Source organism: Neomonachus schauinslandi, chromosome 1, assembly GCF_002201575.2.
Source record: "Neomonachus schauinslandi chromosome 1, ASM220157v2, whole genome shotgun sequence".
Classification (NCBI taxonomy): domain Eukaryota; kingdom Metazoa; phylum Chordata; class Mammalia; order Carnivora; family Phocidae; genus Neomonachus; species Neomonachus schauinslandi.
This window is the reverse complement of record NC_058403.1, coordinates 157,339,180-157,357,426: the sequence shown is the minus strand read 5'-3', so window position 1 is coordinate 157,357,426 and position 18,247 is coordinate 157,339,180. Positions and strand designations below refer to the sequence as shown.

General features: G+C 49.9%; 1 protein-coding gene across 1 annotated transcript; it reads right to left on the bottom strand.

The window, feature by feature from the left end:
• Positions 1-465: 465 nt before the first annotated feature.
• Positions 466-17,959, bottom strand: SEC61A1 (SEC61 translocon subunit alpha 1). The gene is made up of 12 exons (XM_021694944.1): positions 17,786-17,959; positions 17,476-17,543; positions 14,572-14,637; positions 14,404-14,482; positions 13,329-13,460; positions 11,303-11,412; positions 10,850-11,003; positions 6,832-6,992; positions 4,967-5,164; positions 4,517-4,708; positions 4,039-4,115; positions 466-2,526 (listed from the first exon to the last, which is right to left on the bottom strand). The coding sequence occupies exons 1-12, from the start codon at positions 17,790-17,792 to the stop codon at positions 2,340-2,342; spliced, it is 1,431 nt and encodes a 476-aa protein (XP_021550619.1). The 5' UTR covers positions 17,793-17,959; the 3' UTR covers positions 466-2,339.
• Between the last annotated feature and the right edge of the window lie 288 nt (positions 17,960-18,247).

Below are 18,247 nucleotides of genomic sequence, written 5' to 3'. Positions count from 1 at the left end.
TGGCTCAGCGACGGGTCTGCCTGGCCAGTGACCGGATGTAGTCTGCTGTTGCAGCCAAGGGCAGTGGCACCCCTTGGCCCGGGCTGGGAGGGTGCGGAGGTGTGGGCCACAGGCTCCTGCCAGCACCTTCCACGGGGATGGCGCGGTGGGCTGCAGTCACAGGTGAGATGCCAGGCCCCCTCCCACACTCCCGGGAGGGCCTCGGGGCTGCCCGCACGCCGGCCCCGCATCAGCCCGTCACCCGTGTCTCACTGGCAGCTGACGCCACCACCAGGAGAAGGCCATTTCCCAGGTGAAATGCCTTTCTGAGGAGGCACTTCCATCCAGGGTAGACTTGGGGAGACCCAGGGTGCACTGTGCAAAAGCAGGACGACTGCACCTCACACACACTCGGAGGACACCCCAGCTCTGCCCTCACCGGCCTTCTTGGGGGCTGTAAACCAAGAGAACGTGACCAAGTGGCTTGTAAAAAGTTGGCTTTATTTGTCACTTATTCACCTTAACTCAGTTATGCCATTTTGGCGTCCACAGTGACAGTCCCCTGCAAGCTGGGGTCAGCCCCCGCCCACCGTGATCACGGACCACAGAGCACGAGCCACGCAGGGCCCCACCCATGAGGCTGGCGCCCACAGCGTGCCCACAGGTGGGGCCGAGCGGACTGTGTGCTGTGGGGAGGCTTCGAGTCTCTGCTCAGGACTGGGTCTGACAAGGCCACGTGTGCTATGGTGGGATGCCCTGGACTGGGGGGGTCAACAGACCTGCCGGGCCCATCCTGGGTCTGCTGCTGACTTGCCGGGTAGCTTTAGACAAGTCACTTCTTGTCCCTTGGTCGGTCTGTTTCCTGGTTGGTGCTGCGAGTGAGGTGTCCTAGGAGCTTGGACTCAGCTCTACTGAGTTGTGACCACGGCTCTGTGCTTCGAAGGCCACTGTGTGCCTGCTGCTGGTGGGGTGTCTCTCTCCGTGGGGCCCCGGTGCTCCCTTCTTAGACCTGGGGCATCCTCCAGGGAGAACTCCTCAGGCTCGTGGCGCCCGACTCTGCTGTCCCTGCTGCCAAGCACCACCTGTCCCCCGAGGAGCCTCTCTGCAGACCTTAGAAAAGGTTCCACTGCCTAAAACCTAGGTCCCCTGTTACTACAAACAGAACTCATCTTAGACATCATCGTCTTCTCCTATCCAACACTGGAGCAACTTACTAAAAAAGCAAAAACGAAGACCCTAAGCTCTCTGCCCCTGATTTTGCCTCGGATGTGGGGCCTGCACCCTCCTCTATGCGGGGCGGTGCTGACGGATGAGGACAAGGTGGCATCTGGTCATTTACTTAACATGCATTTGGTCCTAGGCACAGTGAAAAAAGTGCTACAAACACAACGGGAAGGTTTCTGCCTGGAAAGTACGGTGGCCTGCGAAAGCGAAGCCGTCTCCCCGTGTGAGTTCCACCACGGCGGCGAGCGGGAGGCCCGTCCATCGACGAAATGGAAGGACTGCATAGACACGCATCACTTCCAGAGTCCTCTGTACAGAGTCCACCCGGCTAGGCCAGGTGCAACTCCGTAAGGCTGGTGAATCCTGGCCTCGCTCAATCAGAGGACACAGACCGACGACAGAGACGGACAGACATGACGGAGCCAAGCCGACTCCGTGCTCTTCAGCCTCAAAGCCCGACCAGAACAGTCAACAAGAATAGCCAACAGGCACATGCAGAAAAATTAACAGATGGCCCAAGAGTGTCTTCTGGAAAACCCATCCCTTTCTTTTGGAAGAGGCTTGTTCCTAAAAAGCTACTTATAAAAAGGGAAAACAATAGTGTCTTCCAGAGAAACAGTTTGAAGCCAAATACTCTTACCCCGATTGTGATAGGGACTCACTTGTGAGTCACGTCCACCAGAAAACATGATTTGCTCTCAGCCTCGTGCCCTACGGCCACAACAGAGACATGGCTCCGAGGTTTGTGCTTCTAACCAAAAGACGCTCCCTTGGTGGGGGAACAGCTCAGACCACTGCAGCCGCCTATGGCACTGAGCAGGTGCAAAGGTTAAAAGTTACATGGACACTTGGGGACGGTCCTTTACCATCCCCACCTCTGGCAGTCAGCTCCATAAAACCTCCCTTCTACCCTCTTTTTGCCAATGCCAGAATAAAAAGCAAAATTTCAAACTGGAAAAATTCTAGCACTTTACAAAGTGGAATGAAAGAATATGAAATTCAAAAACATCATTAAACAAAAGTCCTGGTACTGCAGCAGCACTCCCTGTGGTGAGCGCCTCACGGTGAGGCCTCACTGTTCCCATCCCTTGCAGTTCCGGGCAGGGCCCCCTCTCCCTGGTCCGAGGAGACACGGCTCAGAACAGAAGGGCCCCCATGCTGCCGACCTCACTCTGCTCCTTCACGAAGATTTCAAAGTACTGGTAGATGATTGTGACTGCGAGCAGGATCCCAGTTCCAGACCCGATGGCGCCCAGGAAGTCAGCCAGGACGGAGAGGGCCCCGATGCACAGCCCGCCGAAGGCCGCGGCGGTGGGGATGTACCTGGGGAGTGGGGACCGATCAGCCACGTGCCACCGTGCAGATCCCCACCCCCGGCCTGGCCACGAGAAGTGGCCAGGCCATCAGACATGCCCACCTCTGATTTAGGAACCTGACTCTGAGGCCACTCCACTACCCCCTTGAACCTTCACTGACTCACACGCCTTGATGGCCTAGACTAGGGCTGTGCTCTCCAGCAGGTGCCACATGAACCACATGTGGTTCATGAAACGGGACTACTCCAAATCAAGATGCTGAAGACATCACAAGAGGTTTTGAAAACAAGAATATAAAGTATCTCATGATACTTCTTCTTATGTTATCTACAACTTGAAATTATAGTCTGAACACGTAGAATTAAATAAAATATATCATTAAGTTTAATTAGTTTCTTTTTACTTTCTTTTTAAGATATAACCTACATGCAACATTTTGTTAGTTTCAGGTATATATATTTTTCTTTAATGTGGCTAGTAGAAAATTTAAAATTTCCTAAGTGGCGTGCAAACTATTACGACTGAATGGTGGTATAAATCTAGAGGCCTCGGAGGAGTCTTATGAAGAGAACATCACATACCGCCCCTGCAAGAGATCTGAAAACCACCTGAAACTTGCAACGCTGGCTTTTCCTGTGGTTGCTTCCTTTAGGTGAGGTGAGCAAGCTACAGGTGGGCTGTGGGACAAGCCTGGTCTGCCACCTGATCTAGTGAACAGTTTTGCAGGGACACAGCCTCCTTCATCTGCGTACGAACTGTCTGCGGCCGCTGCCCAGTGGCGGCGGAGGGAAGGAATAGTCACGACAGGCTCAAAAAGCCTGAGATACTTAATGCCACCACCCCGCTGCCCAAGAGGCAGCTCCATGGTAAGTGAAAAGGAGGTGCAGATGGCAAAGAGGCACATGCACACCGCAAGGGCCAGCCTGGAGCTGCCTGCTCTCCCGTACCCGACACACCAAGTGCTGTGGCCTCTCCTCTGCGTCCCCAAGTTCCTGCAGCACTTGGGGCCCCCTCCTGCCCCCCCTGCCCAAACTCCCACCATGGCCTCTCGGCGGTTGGCCTGCCCTCCCTCTGGTGGGTCTGCCTCCAGCACTGAGCGTCCTAAAGGGACCCTGGGCACTGTCCCTTTCCTGCACAGCTTCACTAGGCTCACCTCACCTCAGCCCTCATCTGCACTTGGGCACCAGCCCTCGGAGCACAGGTGTGTGTGGGGGGGGCAGTGAGCCCCATGCCCCAGTGGCCAGCTCACTGCCCACACCCTTACCACACCCTCTTGTACGCATGGGGCCGCGGGCCGCTCTCTTGCTCCCTGGCGGGTCCCTCTTCCAGGAGAGGGGCTGCACGCATTTATTACCCTATCCCCAGTCTCCAGCATCTAGCAAGCACATGAAGAATTAGAGACACAGGGGTCTTTTCTATCCTGTTACCCCAGGGTAGGAGTTAATGAGCCAGAAATCCCTAAGCCAGATCAGGATGCCTCCACAAATGCAGAGTCTGGGGGCTGGGGGCCAGCACTCACCGATTGAGTTCATGGACCATGGAAGTCTCTCGATGGCCCCTCATCACCATCTGCTGCTCCTTCAGCTGCTTTGCAACCTGCATGATGCCCACCAAGGAGACGTTAAATCTGAAACCTGAACTTGAAGGGAAGGCAGACGTGTCTCCTGGTGGGACTCAACGCTCACATCTTTTTCTCTTCCGCGCTCTCAACACTCACACAGGAAACTGCGACTCTGCCGTGGAGAAGTCACGTGACGAGGCCTAACCGCACACTGTGGCTCCAGCTTCCCCAGCTAAGCGCTCACTTAACGCTGCGCTTTAGCTTTGGCCACTAAGGGTTCGGAACTGCCCCGCAATGAGCATGATGCGTCTGCAGGTGTTCACAGACCGCTTTCTTAGCAAGAGGAGACAGGCTGAGACCCCTCAGGCCCCAAACGGATAAGGACTATTGTTTCCTGGTTTAACCTCTCTAGAAACTTACTGTAACTCATACTTACATCTTTGGCAGAGGAGCCCGAGACCTCGATCCATGTTTTGGAGAAGAACGCACACGAGCCGAGCATGAACACTATATACACCACGGCATGGACAGGATCTTCTAACACGGAGCCAAAAGATTCTGGCGGGGACAGGTAATAGCAAAGGCCGCCGACTGGATACGCACGCGCCGGGCCCCCGGAAGAGGTATCCTGGAAAGAATACGCAGGGAGCCTGTGAGAGCTGTTTCGTCATACCTCCGCATCAGGACAGACATAGTTCTGAGCAGATGACAAAAAGACGACGATTTTGCTCAAGTGCCCGTAGTACAGTTCCCTCACCGAAAAGGGAATTGAATGTGCTGAATCTGTAAAGGGCATGATTAGCAAATACCCACAGGTGAAATATCTGGTCACATACAGCAACCTGCCGCGGCGCTGAAACTGATGACCCCGAGCGGCCGTACTTACAGACCAGGTGCCCAGCAGGCTGACCAGCAGGTTGCCACTGAAGCGGGCGGACAGCATCTGGGAGATGACGTACAGGTTGGACACCAGGGCGGACTGCAGGATGATGGGGATGTTGGAGGTGTAGAAGAGCTTGATCGGGTAGGTATTGTACTGACCTCGGTAACGGGCTGACTTGATGGGCAGGTCCACGCGGAAGCCCTGAGACACCAAACAGAGCAGACTGCCCTTCACTGCCTCATCCGGCCCACTGCCCAGAAGCCCCGGCCAGCAGGGGACAGCCACCAGGGAGCCGGCCCCAAGTACCGCTGCCAGGGCTCTGGTTCCCCTGCCTTAGCCATCTCTGCACCTGGGGGCATTGGAACAGAAGGTTCCCAGAAGGGGCGCCTCGGTGGCTCAGTCAGTTAAGCGTCTGCCTTCGGCTTAGGTCATGATCGTTGAGCCCCACGTCGGGCTCCCTGCTCAGCGGGGAGCCTGCTTCTCCCTCTCCCTCTGCCCCTCTCCCACACTCCTGTGCTCTCGTGCGCCCTCTCTTCTCTCCTTCTGTTCTCTCAAATAAATAAATAAAATCTTAAAAAAAAAAAAAGGTTCCCAGAAATACTGGCTTAAAAATGCACCAAAGCCCAGCAGAGATAATCCCATTTTTGTCAGAAACCAAAGTCCAGCACATTACATCCAGCTCTAGAAAAGCCTGAAGAACACCTGCCCAAGTCCTAGCAGTGCTTCTCTCGCCTATGCTTTCAGCGGCTCCAAGACCATGCCACCACAGCATCTGCCTCGCACCCGAGAACAGCCATTTAGGAAGTTTCTAATCATACACAAAAAAGCCAAGCTTTTCTATGAATATGACCTCTCCCTCGGAAACCCTTGGAGGAAGGGTTTCTTCTGTATGATTTTCACAAACTCTCAGTGCCTAGAACAGGGCTTAGAATATGTAAGACTTAAAATAAAATCTTCATGCTCCAAATGCAAATACTTGCCAAGCCCCTAAAGAGTCCACTTGTTAGTAATGAGGCATCTGAGTCTTAGCCAAAGGAACAGAACTGTTCACTCCTCGGAAAAAGCATTTGCCTGGTTTAAATACCATTCCAACAAGCATTCACCTACTCTCTCAACTGCTGTCTCTTCTTTTTTTTTTTTAATTTTTAATTTTTTATATTTTTAAAGATTTTATTTATTTATTTGAGAGAGAGAGAGAATGAGAGAGAACACATGAGAGGGGATAGGGTCAGAGGGCAAAGCAGACTCCCTGCCAAGCAGGGAGCCCGATGCGGGACTCGATCCAGGGACTCCAGGATCATGACCTGAGCCGAAGGCAGTCGCCTGACCAACTGAGCCACCCAGGCGCCCCAACTGCTGTCTCTTCTTGTCAATAAATATTAGAATACAAAGTGGCTGATCAAGAAATACAGAGATTAATCCGACTACAGAAAAGCCAACTGGCAGTTCAGCTCTCCTGTTCAGAAGCAAGTGACACAGACGAATAACGTGCAGGGTAAGAGGAAGGCCTTTTCCAAGATGAGGCTCCTGCCTACAATTATGGTACAAACTTTGGGTAAGACAGAGATGAGGTGTTAGAGTTTGGTTACTTTTCACTTCTCTTGAACTAAGGACTTAAAATATCTTCTCTGTCAGCAGGCCCAATGCAAAGGAACACAATTCCAGAAATGTTAGCTCTGCCTCAACTGTTTCGTTCTGGCAAGTCCCCCGACTCAGTGGAAGGAACCTGTCCTTGAAATGCCATCTCATGTCAGTACAATGCGATGGGATAGGCTCCCCCTGGGTGTGGGTGGGGGACGCGTACACCAAGGCATTCTGACACTTAAATGCAGACCATCAAAACTCACCGCGCTGGGGTCTGGACGCACCTGGAAATAGATCACCACTGCAAAGACAAAGATGGTGGCGATCAGATTCATAAGGTTGGGAAGATTCTGGCGGTAGAAGGCCTCTCGAAGGGCTCGGACCTTGTCGGTGCGGGTGGCCAGGAGATGGAAGAGTGCAATGATGGCACCTTCGAATTCCATTCCTGTTGGTGAAGGAGAGGGTGCACGTGGTAAAGAAACCACCCACCAACTAAATTTGGCTAAGGATTTTCTCAGTGGCCAAAAAGACTAAGTCCTACCATTTGCAGTGCCTACTCCCATAACCACAGGGAGAGAGTTCTCTCATCCACTGCTTTTGTAGAGACTGCAACCCGCAGAAAGGGCTATCTTACCTTCTGAATTAATTGATCTCAATTCTTTAGCATGTACGAATCAATGGCTACTGGATGTATGGCATGACGATCAGTTACAAAAACATAAAGGCAGGGTCTGCTGAACCCCAGTTGGAAGGGGCCCTACACCGAAGAGGGGCCTCCAAGCTGCCAGATTCTCTTCCCGGAAATGCCCGGCCAGTCGGAGCATCAGCCCCTCCGAGGGGAGGGTGGGGCTCGGGCTCTGCTCCCTACATGGATGGCCAAGTGCAAAGGACCACACGTGCGCCCACCACAAGGCTGATCCAAATCCGAGTTGATGCCCTACGCCGAAAGGGTGTGGAAGGAGGCAGCCCAGTAAGAGCCAGGAAACCACAGCCATGAAGCAGGCTGAGCTTGCCAGAGACTGAAGGAAAGAGCGAGACTGGGTACTTGACCTGAGGAGCAGGCAGCAGAGGGACAAGTGAGAGGAACCCGGGGAGCACAGGGCGTCAGTAAGGCCTAGAGTTGTCTTAATTTTCAAGAAATTTATAGAGTTAAACAAACAAAAGCCAAAGCAAGGAACAAGAGCACCGTGTTACTGTGTAATCTCTGCTAACCCAGGACAGTCTATGTCATGACACAGTCTGGTGGCGCGCATGCCTGAAGCTAGTGCCATGTCTAGAGCCATGGTCTCTGAGGGCAGCTGGGGGCACGGGTAACAGTCGCGTGAGGTATGCCCTGGGACTGTCCTGCCACAGCATTTGCTCAAGTTTCTAACACATGGCGGCTGGCACCACCTGCTGCTGTTCCCGGGCCATTTCAAGACGAGGCTGTAGGCCAACCATCTAATGGGCATCACCACGGACCTCTTCTGGAATGTGGCTTCTGTGAAAGAAACACTGTCCCAACTGTCAGTAATTCCTCACCTCACCCTGGGACGCTGCGCTCAGTCCCCACGCAGCCCTGCTCCCAGGCTTGTGACAGCACTGGCCTGTCTTCCCAGGGCGCAGGGTTCAGGGATCTGAGAGCTGGAGCCAGGACAAGCGCGTGCCTCACAGGGGATGCCGCCCCAGCCGCCGGGGAAGAACTTGTTCCCTTCTGCCCTCTGTCCACACTGCTGATCTCAGCTCCGACTCCTCTCCCCTTGTTCATTCTGCACCAGCACACGCGCTGGCCTTGAACACCAACTACGCTCCCACCTCAGGGCCTTGGCAGCTGGCTGTTCCCTCCAAATGGGACATTCTTTGCACAGTCCCTCCCCTCGGCAGGACTTTGTTCCAAGGTGGGGGATGCTGAGAGGGGATCTTCCCGATCACCCAGACTAGTCCTGTGACAACCCTCCCAGCATCTCCGTCTTCTTTCTCTGTCTTGTTTTTCCCCGAGGTACCTGTTGTAACACCTGCCATGTGAAACACTCAAGCTCACTCTGCATTCCCAGTGGCCAGACAGTGCCTGGTCCTTCACAGACGCCTAGTAAAGTATTTGTTGAGTGAAGGGCAATGCCAGGGTTAAGCTCTAGTTCTCCTAACTTTTAACATCATTTCTTAAAATTCACTACCTGCTGCATCTCTGGGGACAGGACAGAGCTTCCAAGTGTGAAGAGTTACTTCGGGTGCAGAGGCTAAGGGTCCCCGCCAATCCCATCTGGGCTGTTCCACTTGCCCAGGGAATGGCTGTTCTCCCGTGAGAGGGTCACGGTCACGGACGCATTTCCATGTGCACAAGCCACACTGTAGCAGAGTTCCAGATGTGCTGCCATACTGTCTTCTCAGGCCTGTGACCGTTGTGACCTCTGCCCTCCTCCACCAGGGCCCAGTCCTCGAGACCCCACTCCTCCCTTTCCCCTCACCCCACAGTTCTCACGGCAGCACTCACTGCCCACACATGCGCCTCAGAGGGACCCTTCCTGGCTGCGCTTCTTTCCGGCTCAGCCCCCAACACGACCAGCTGACAGTGAAACACTTTTAAAGCCAGAAACACACCCAACTCTGCTCTGCGATTTTCCATCCCCCTTGAAAGAACCTCCTTTGTCCCGTCTCTTACACTCTTATCTCCTTGTGCCTTTGCTCCGTGCTTTCCACCTCGGGCCGGCTGGTCAAAGCTGGACGACGGAACAGCTATCAGGCTGTGTTCTCCACCCATCTTCCCCTCGAGTCCAGGCTGAATCACTCCTTCCACGCTCCAACCCCCACTGCCTCACTGGCCTGCTCCTCAATGGAAGGTGGCTTCTGGGCCTTTACTGACTCCTCCCCTCCTGGGCCCCACTCTGGTATCACTTCCTCATACCTCAGGATGCTCCCAGGCCAGTAACAGTGATAGTCTTCACAAACCTGAACCCTTATGATCTCCCTTACCCTCCTGCCTTTTCACACCCATCCCTGAAAAACCTTGTTCCACCCTCTCGTTTCTCCCAATTTGTCCTGAATTTCCTGCAATTCCAGAAGTGCCCAGGGAGGAACCAAGTCTGCTCCTGTCTCCTCTAAGACTCTTCTGACAGTTCCTACGTCAAGCTACATTCTTTTCCTTGTAATCTACTGGGTGCATGTGGCCTTCATTTGTCCAGGGACCTACTTGGAGTCTCACTATAGAGATCACTTGGTCTCTGGATGCCAGGGACTGTTTCCAGCACTCATCTCTAAGAAAAATAAACACGTATGAATATTTACTTCTCATGAGACTCAGAATTCTGAGTGAATAACATAGTGATGAAAAAACCTGATTTTCCTTTCCTAGTAAGTCACATTTCCCTAAATATTTAGGAACTTTTATTAAAGACACAGATTGCCTTCTTTGTAGGTAGAACATTTACACGAGACATACATCTATTTTGAGCCAGGCATCACAGAATTTTATGTTATTCCTCATTAATCCTGGCCCCCACGGCTCATAGGCAGAGGACTGTGCCCAAAGCCACTTAGCTACTACCAGCAACCGCCAGGACTTAAACGCAGTGAGCTCCAAGTTCAGGCCTCTCTCCCAAAACTGCCCCTCACACGAGCAAGTGCGTTGGTTCTGTAATTTCATTTTTAGAAACTTATTCACTGCGAGCAACTGCCAAGATCTGTAAAGATGAACGTGTGAGGATGTGCGCCGTTCACTGCTGCAACAACAGCGAAACTGGCAACAACCTCCGTGTCCATCACAAGACTGGTTATAATGAATATTGCTGGGGTGCCTGGGTGGCTCAGTCGTTAAGCGTCTGCCTTTGGCTCAGGTCATGATCTCAGGGTCCTGGGATCGAGCCCCGCATCGGGCTCTCTGCTCGGTGGGAAGCCTGCTTCTCCCTCTCCCCCTCCCTCTGCTTGTGTTCCCTCTCTCGCTGTGTCTCTCTCTGTCAAATAAATAAACAAACAAATAAACAAACAAACAAATAAATGCTTCATCCTTGCAATGGAAGTCCATACTGTGCTGAGGAAAACGAGGCGAAATTATGTATTCTGGCACGGCAAATGTCCATGAAATACACAAAAAATGCAAGTTAGACATCTTGATGAGCACAAACCTATCTGTGTTTAAAAAATTCTGCAGATAGAGGTTACTTTAAAAAACAAAAACGAAAACTCTGCAGATACACACAGGAAAATTAGAAGAGATGTACCTAAAACTAAGCTAATTTTTCCTTGGCACGGGGGAACTTCTGTTTCCTGCCTTGCACACGTTGGTACTTTTTACTAAACCCTGTCCCCAGGGAAGGCCAGGGCCCTTACCTCGGCCGGTGTTGACAGTGGTGGGGCTGAAGGCCTTCCACACGATGGTCTCGCAGATGTTCGTGGCAATGAAGAGGGAGATCCCAGAGCCCAGGCCGTACCCTTTTTGCAGAAGTTCATCCAAAAGCAAGACAATTAAGCCAGCAACAAAGAGCTGTGAAAATTTAAAGAGAAAAGAAAAAAAAAATAAAGAAACCCTAAAAGACTGCGCATTACTGTTCTTCACGGGCCTGGTTCTTTCCTTCCATAGTACCGAGCATCTCTGCTATCAATGCTAAAGGCAGGGTAGGCCTCGGACAGTAGAGCCTTCCTCTGGTGAACTCAGGAAGGCTACCCCAGGGGCCCCGGCTTCTTCTCATGCTTCTTTTAAGCACGCCTCAGCTCTGTCCTTCAGGAGTCTAAGTGAGTGGGAGGGGCTACTCCGAAGGGGGGACATGGCAGAGCTGCACAGACCTGAATGGTGATTAACAGGCAGATTCCAGCACCCATTTCAGAAGGATCTCCGTACATTCCTGTCATCACGTACACGATGGACTGGCCGATGGTAATGATCATGCCGAATACTGGAATCACAAGAACACAGTGTTCTCAAAGTGCGACACTCCACGGTCTGGAGAGAACAGTTCCAGAACACCTACTGTGCGCCAGGCATCAGGGAGGACGACAATGGAAATGAAGAATACAGACAATGCCCGCGAGGAGCTCGATCCAGGAACACTCAGTAGCCCCATGGCCAAGGTACAAGAGTACTGAGTACAAGTACTCAAATGCCTTCTAACAAAAGCCCATGACCTCTTTGATTTCAGCTTCTCCTAAATTCACTTTCCTTTCAGTAATGGCAGGAGAAAAAGAGTTGAAATGTACTAATCTAGTACTTATTTTTTTTAAGATTTCATTTGTTTATTTGACAGAGAAAGAGAGTGAGAGAGCACAAGCAGGGCGAGTGGCAGAGGAAGAGGGAGAAGCAGACTCCCCAGAGTCCAATGCGGGGCTTGATCCCAGGACTCCGGGATCATGACCTGAGCCAAAGGCAGACTGAGCGACCCAGGCGCCCCACTAATCTAGTTCTTATGAAAGGTGAGTCAGGGAGCAAGGGAAGACGATGTCCAGAGGCACGTGATTTGGTGATGGCACTGACCTGCAGCACCCAAACTCAGGTCAGGTCACTTGGGCTCTGGAGAGCTCCCTAGCTTGAATACGTGCCTGGGCCCTCTACAGGCCCATCATCCGGGTCTGAGTCCAGCACACTGAATATTAGCTCTGGGATAAGGTGATCCCTTCCCAGCTTGGAGTTAATGTGCTTTTAAAGAAAAAAACTCAGAAAGTAGTCAATTTAGTTACTAGTCCCGTTTCCTTAGCCACAAAGCTCTTCTGGCCCAAGAGACACTTTCCTTTTTGTATGAACATGTCTTTGTTTCTTGTAGCTCATTAGACTCCATTGTTAGGCACAGTGGAATCCACATGTTTTTATTGGTTCCACAATACTAGATGGGTCTGGGATTCAATTTCAGCTTTTCTGCCTAGTTTGCACATAAAATACAATTTTACTCCAAAGTGCCCATCAAATAGTTTCCATTTGACTTTTTAAAAAAGTGCCTAATAAAACAGATGTCTTAAGACAGAAAAATTTCAAAAAACTGTCCAAAACTAAAGAGAAAAACGGCTCATTTGTGCTTTTGAAAAATAATACATGTGTATATTTTTAAATCCTGATTTGTGTCTGAAACTGACAAGTCTGAATTGGATTAGTCTTTCTTGCTCAGTCATTTATCTTACTAACTTCAGAAGATCTGTAAAACATGCTGGTGTGGAAGAAAACATGGCTGCGTACGCAGCTGTAAATGTCATTTCCTAATTAATACATTTCACTTCACAGCCAGAGGCTGCATGTGGTTCATTCTGAGGACTGGTTACTATTACTAGTAACATATTATTTGCTATAAAGCAAATACCATTATTATCCTCACTATTACAGATGAAAAGACGGAGACTTCAGAGCTGTCATCTAACTTCGTCCCAGGTCAGAGCTAGGACATAGCAGAGCTGGGTGGAGAGGACCCCTTTCCCCTAAGCTGAATCCTTTCCAACTACCAGCAGAGAGAAAACACCACTTGTTGGGTAACTACTGTGGGCCAGGCACTGAGAGATTTTACACACACTATTCAATTGAAGTCTTACAACAGCTCTGAAGTTTTCCTTCTAAGTGGTAAGGAAATTGTGGCTGGTGGAGGGTGACACTGCCAAGCCCTGCAAGCCCTGCTCCTTCCCCTCGATCACATGGCGTCTGGGGCCTGTGCCCACCGCTGCCTCATCCAGCCCCTCCAGGTGTTCTCTTGCTAACATAGTCCACAGTACATACAGGGTTGGTGGGCCAAGAAGGTTACATTGTACAAAAACACCTGTTTTGATGCCCTAAACTTTAGAGCAAATTTGAATTCTCACCTACAGACATCTGAACATTATTCAAAATCTCACTTACACTTTTGGGCTCCATTGAAGAGGGCTCGGTCTTTCGGAGTGTCACCAACTTCAATTATTTTAGCGCCAGCCAAGAGCTGCATGATGAGGCCGGAGGTGACAATGGGAGAGATACCCAGCTCCATCAATGTGCCTTGAAGAAAGGGCAAGGCAAAACACAGCCAGTATGAGCTTAGAAAAGCAACACATTATTAAGAAAACGAAATGAGCAAAATTCGACGGTGTGCCCTGTATACAAATCCGATGTGTTTGAGTTTGCTAGCAGCATTTAATTTCAAAAATAATCCCTAAATATCAATGATTAGAGTACAATTCAATTCATTCTGTTCAGTCTGTCAGGCAACATCTTATTCTGTTTAGGAAGTCACGTGGCATTTAAACAGACAACTGCATTTAAATTCATCCCAAACAGATTCATTCTGGTTTCACAGAGATAAGAAAGGTTCGTCTCTTCATCAGTTAATAAAAAAGGATAACATTCAAATAATTTCCAGAGTTTGGAAAGAAGGTCTGCACCATTGTATCTAGTTGTGAATAAACCTCTATTTCCATTATGCTAAAATGAGCTACACTTCCAACTGATTTAGAACTTAATTTGAACTATGTTTAAAAAGCGAGTTAATCAAAAGCAGTATCAACATAAATGTTCAAATCCTACCCCCCATAGGTAATGGGTTAGAGTATACAAAACACCGTTACGTATTTTTTTGGACACGTATATGTAACCTGTAGATATAAAGATGTAGCTCAGAAATAAATTACATATTCTAAAGAATGTTATCAAAACAGGAGAAAGACTGGTACAAATGTCATCATTTCAGTTGTTTAAAAAACATTCTAGTTTTTCCATGTTTTTTTATCCTCTACGACCTAGACTTATCTTGTTATTACAGGTTTTATGTTGCATTCAAATGCCTCGGTGCTGAACTGGGCATCTGCTCAGGCTATTCAGCACAGGGCGCTAGCATTCCTCCCTAACACTCTCTGAATTCCACATAAAGCCGAAGCCTGTAATTTAACCGGAGGAGGCCAGTCAAATCCACACTGCAGAGTGGTACAGATGGCCAGAGACCTACCTCTGTTAGAGGCTAGAATCACTCTCATCCAATAGAAAGGGTCAGCTGAATCTGAAGACATGATACCAAATAGCGGGATCTGGAAACAAGCAGAGAAAAGGAGTCAGCACACTGACCCCCAGCCTGCTCTTCACCCCACCCCAATTCTGGAATGGGAACTGTGCTTACCTGGCAGCATACTAAGAAGATAAAGAGGGTGATTGCGGTCCACAGCACTTTCTCCTTAAATTGAATCTACAGTGGAAGAGAATGCATTAAGGCAGTGGTTATTTATATAAGCAAGTTAATAAAAATGAACTTGAATTGGACCCCTTCCTCTGTTCACCAGAGAAGTGAGCCTTGAACACTCAAAACTGTGTGCCAAACATAAGCACTGAAACCTGAGTATGTGTGTTGCATACTTTCTATGTACAAGACAGTTATGCAGAGACCTTCACACGTACCATTTGATCCTCATATCACATAGTGTTATCTTTACAATGAGAAAACAGTCTTAGGAAAGCTAACTTGTCCCAAATCTCACAGCTGAAGTGAGTTTTGAGTGCAAAACCTTTGCTCTTAATCACCAGCATTAACAGTTTAGGATCAGATCCCAGATCAAACAATGTTCCAACAGCAAGGAATTCCTAAAACAGACCAGTCCTTACAACCAGCCAAGGATAGTGATCATTCAAAAAGGCTTTGTAATTGATAAAATCTTCCAATTCTGTAGCTAACCAATTGGCAATGTGTGATAGTTCCACAGTGTATTTGCTATGAATTAAGGGTAAAACAATGTAATAAAAAATACTGGGGGGGAAGGCAAGGAGAATTACACCTTTAACCTACTCAATGCCTACTAATAGCACCTATTTAAGACTTTTCACATCTCCTTGGGTACACAGGTAGGCCAAGTGACTACTGGGAATTATTTTATAGATGACGAGTAAGTACCATCAGATAAATTTAGAATCCCCTCCCAAGGTCCCTCTGGTACCAAGTAGAACCGGCAGCTTTTCGAGGTGTTCTGCCTCAACAACTGAGTGCCTTCCCTAGTACTTGCTGCCTATCCTGCAAGAAGGGGTTTAAAGGGCTTAAAAAACACCATTAATTATTGTGTGGACTGAGGATTTTGATATGAAAAAATACCTTGTGAGCGACAGCATTAAGTGAACAAAACTGTGCTCTGAAAAAGTACTTTTTAACTGGAGGGGAGAAGTCTAAAGTCTACACAAGCTCTGAGACATAGTCTGGCTCTCTGGTCAGAATAGAAGTTGAGGTCTTCCATGACTGCCTTTAGGCAGGCACCAAGAAGACTGCCATGCAAAGGCTGTGGGCACTCACATGAAGCTGGGGTGAATTCACAGAACCCTTCTTCCTCTTGAGAATGCTCCCTTTCCCACCTGTCACCTCACCACACCAAGAAATTAGGAGGCCAAGGGAAGGCAACACCACTTCCGGCTAACTAGTTGAAAGGATTCTTTATGGGAAAAAAGAGTAGACAATTTTTATAAGACTCCTCATTTCTTAATAACCAAGTCTCCTCTCCTGGATGCAGCCAAATTCAACAGCAAAACTTCAAAAGCTCTTTATCTCAGTCCTGTCTACCTTACCTTTGAAATAGCCCCTGAATCAGCCAACAATCACTTCTCATTCAAAAAGCTTTTGAAATTGATAAAATCTTGCTATTCTGTAGTTAACTAATTTGCAATATGTGATAGTCCCACAGTGTATTTGCTATGAATTAAGGGTAAAACAATGTAATAAAAAGTACTGGGGGGGGGCAGGGAGCCCACCCCATACACCCTCTGTTACAAAAGCCTTGAAACCACTCTCATCTTGTACCGATTTCCAGAGCATTTTCTAATCACCTGGCCCTTCCATTGCTCCCCACCACCCTTTATGTTCCAGCAATATGGTCCTACAGCTAACACCCTTCCACCTGCTTGTCTGCTTTGCACACCATATATTCCTTATGCCTGGAATTCCTTTCCCTCTCCTCAAAAAAATTATTCTTCCATTAAAACCACCATCAGAAACCACATCTTCCAGAATTAAGCCCTTCCCGAGCCACTGCTACACCCTGCACGTTTTCACTGCTCCATCTACCACACTTAGTTACAAGGCCAAGGTCAGACAGCTATTAAGAGGTTTGTAAGGGTGGGTCCCAGGCTTGTCTACCTCCAGAGCTATACCTTCTCTACTATGCTAGGCTGTTGGGGTGGAAGGGACAACTTTGTATTTTGCCCCTCAAAGGCAGCATGTATGTGAAGCACTTATACAAAATGATTTTAAGTTAAAAAAAAAAAAAGGAGACTTCAAGAATGTAAGTGTCCATATTGATGTCAAGTACACAGATGTATATGTGAATGCATGAACAACAGTCTGAAAAGAATCTAAAGACAAAAATCTTTTACTATTCATTCTCTTGAATGCAAGAATCTAAATAAAACTTCCCCATTGTTTAACAGCTTCACTAACATTGGCAACACTCGCTATCCTGGGCTGTGTAGGAGCAGAAATTCTGATAAAGGTTCTGCATTTTTATCTTCTCACGTTTTAATATGTCTGCTGTAAAAAGCAGGGTTCACAAAATGCCCTTTTTCTCTGTACCTTTTATGGCGACTGTCAGAGTACTAACTCATATGCACAGGACAAAGTGACTGCTCTTAGCTCCTTTTAGCACATGCACACTAAAAGCTTCTCCTAGGAAAAAACAACCCAGCCCTGAAGTGCTCCTGTTGAAGGTGAAGAAGGAAAGGTAACTCAATCCGAGTATCTTGAGGCTTTTGAGGCCTTATTCATTCACCGCCGAGATCCACTTTTGGGACAGAGCAAACCGGAGGCTTTGTCTGCTGGAGTAAAATCCACAAAAGATGCTCCAAATAAAGCACCATGATTTCGGTGGAAATTCCCACACAACCAGGTCACCTTCCGACAAAGCTCAGGAGTATACACAACTACACTCCAGGAGAAAGGGATGGGAAACAGAGTTTCCATCTGGCGTGTTGAAGCCATTTTTAATTGTACTGTAAACTTCGAGCGCCCAGACATTTCATGAAACCTTCTTGGACGGCGATTTCGGGGACTTACCTTCCTCTCCGGCTTCTGAATTTCCGGCAGGATGACACAGAAGGGCTTGATGACTTCCAGAAATTTGACTTTGATGGGAGAGACAAAAGCAGAGTTAGGGCACGTAAAAAACCTTCCCCGCTCCCTGGGCAAGCGTTCTGCCTAGCATGAGTAGGAGCAGGGACTAGGGGAGCAGACCGCGCACGGGCGCGCGGGCCTCGGTCTGCGGGGACCCGGGCGGGCCCGGGGGTGGCCGCTCGCCCGGACCGGTGAGGGGAAGGGGGATTTTGATCCTTCCCGGCGCTGCTGGGGTCTGCCCCGAGGGACTCACTCGCCATGGCGGCGGCAGCTCGGGCTCCGGATCCCGCTTCTGCTCCGCTCCACTCCGGGTGAGGTGAGGCTGTCCGCGGCCCAGCCCGCTCCGGAGCGCTGCACCTCTACCGAGAGACACGTCAGTGCTAGCACCGCGGCGAGCGGCGCGGCGCGGCGCGGGGCGGAGCTGGGGGCGGGCCGCAGGCTGCTTCCGCTTCCTGCCACGCGCTGCGTGCCGGCCGCGGCGCCGCACAGCTGCCGCCGAGACCACAACTCCCGGCATGCAGCGGGGCTCCTGGGCCTCCCGGGAAGAGGGTGCGAGACGCCGGGGCGGGGCGGGGCGCGTCGCGGGGCACGCCGGGATTGGGAGTGTGCTGAGGCTGCGCAGAGCTGGCTAAGCGAGAGCGCTCGGTGCAGGCTGTGTCGTGGCTTCAGAGGCTGGGTGGGCGTCGGCTGGTGGAGAACCTGAGGCAAAGGGTAG

What these genes read in the sequence shown, in the direction of transcription:
- SEC61A1 (XM_021694944.1), bottom strand. An exon ending in GATTCTAGCCTCTAACAGAG is followed by an intron (nt 13,461 to 14,403) that starts GTAGGTCTCTGG and finishes CCTTTCTTCAAG; the next exon opens with GCACATTGATGGAGCTGGGT. An exon ending in CGGGCTCCTCTGCCAAAGAT is followed by an intron (nt 4,116 to 4,516) that starts GTAAGTATGAGT and finishes GGCATCATGCAG; the next exon opens with GTTGCAAAGCAGCTGAAGGA.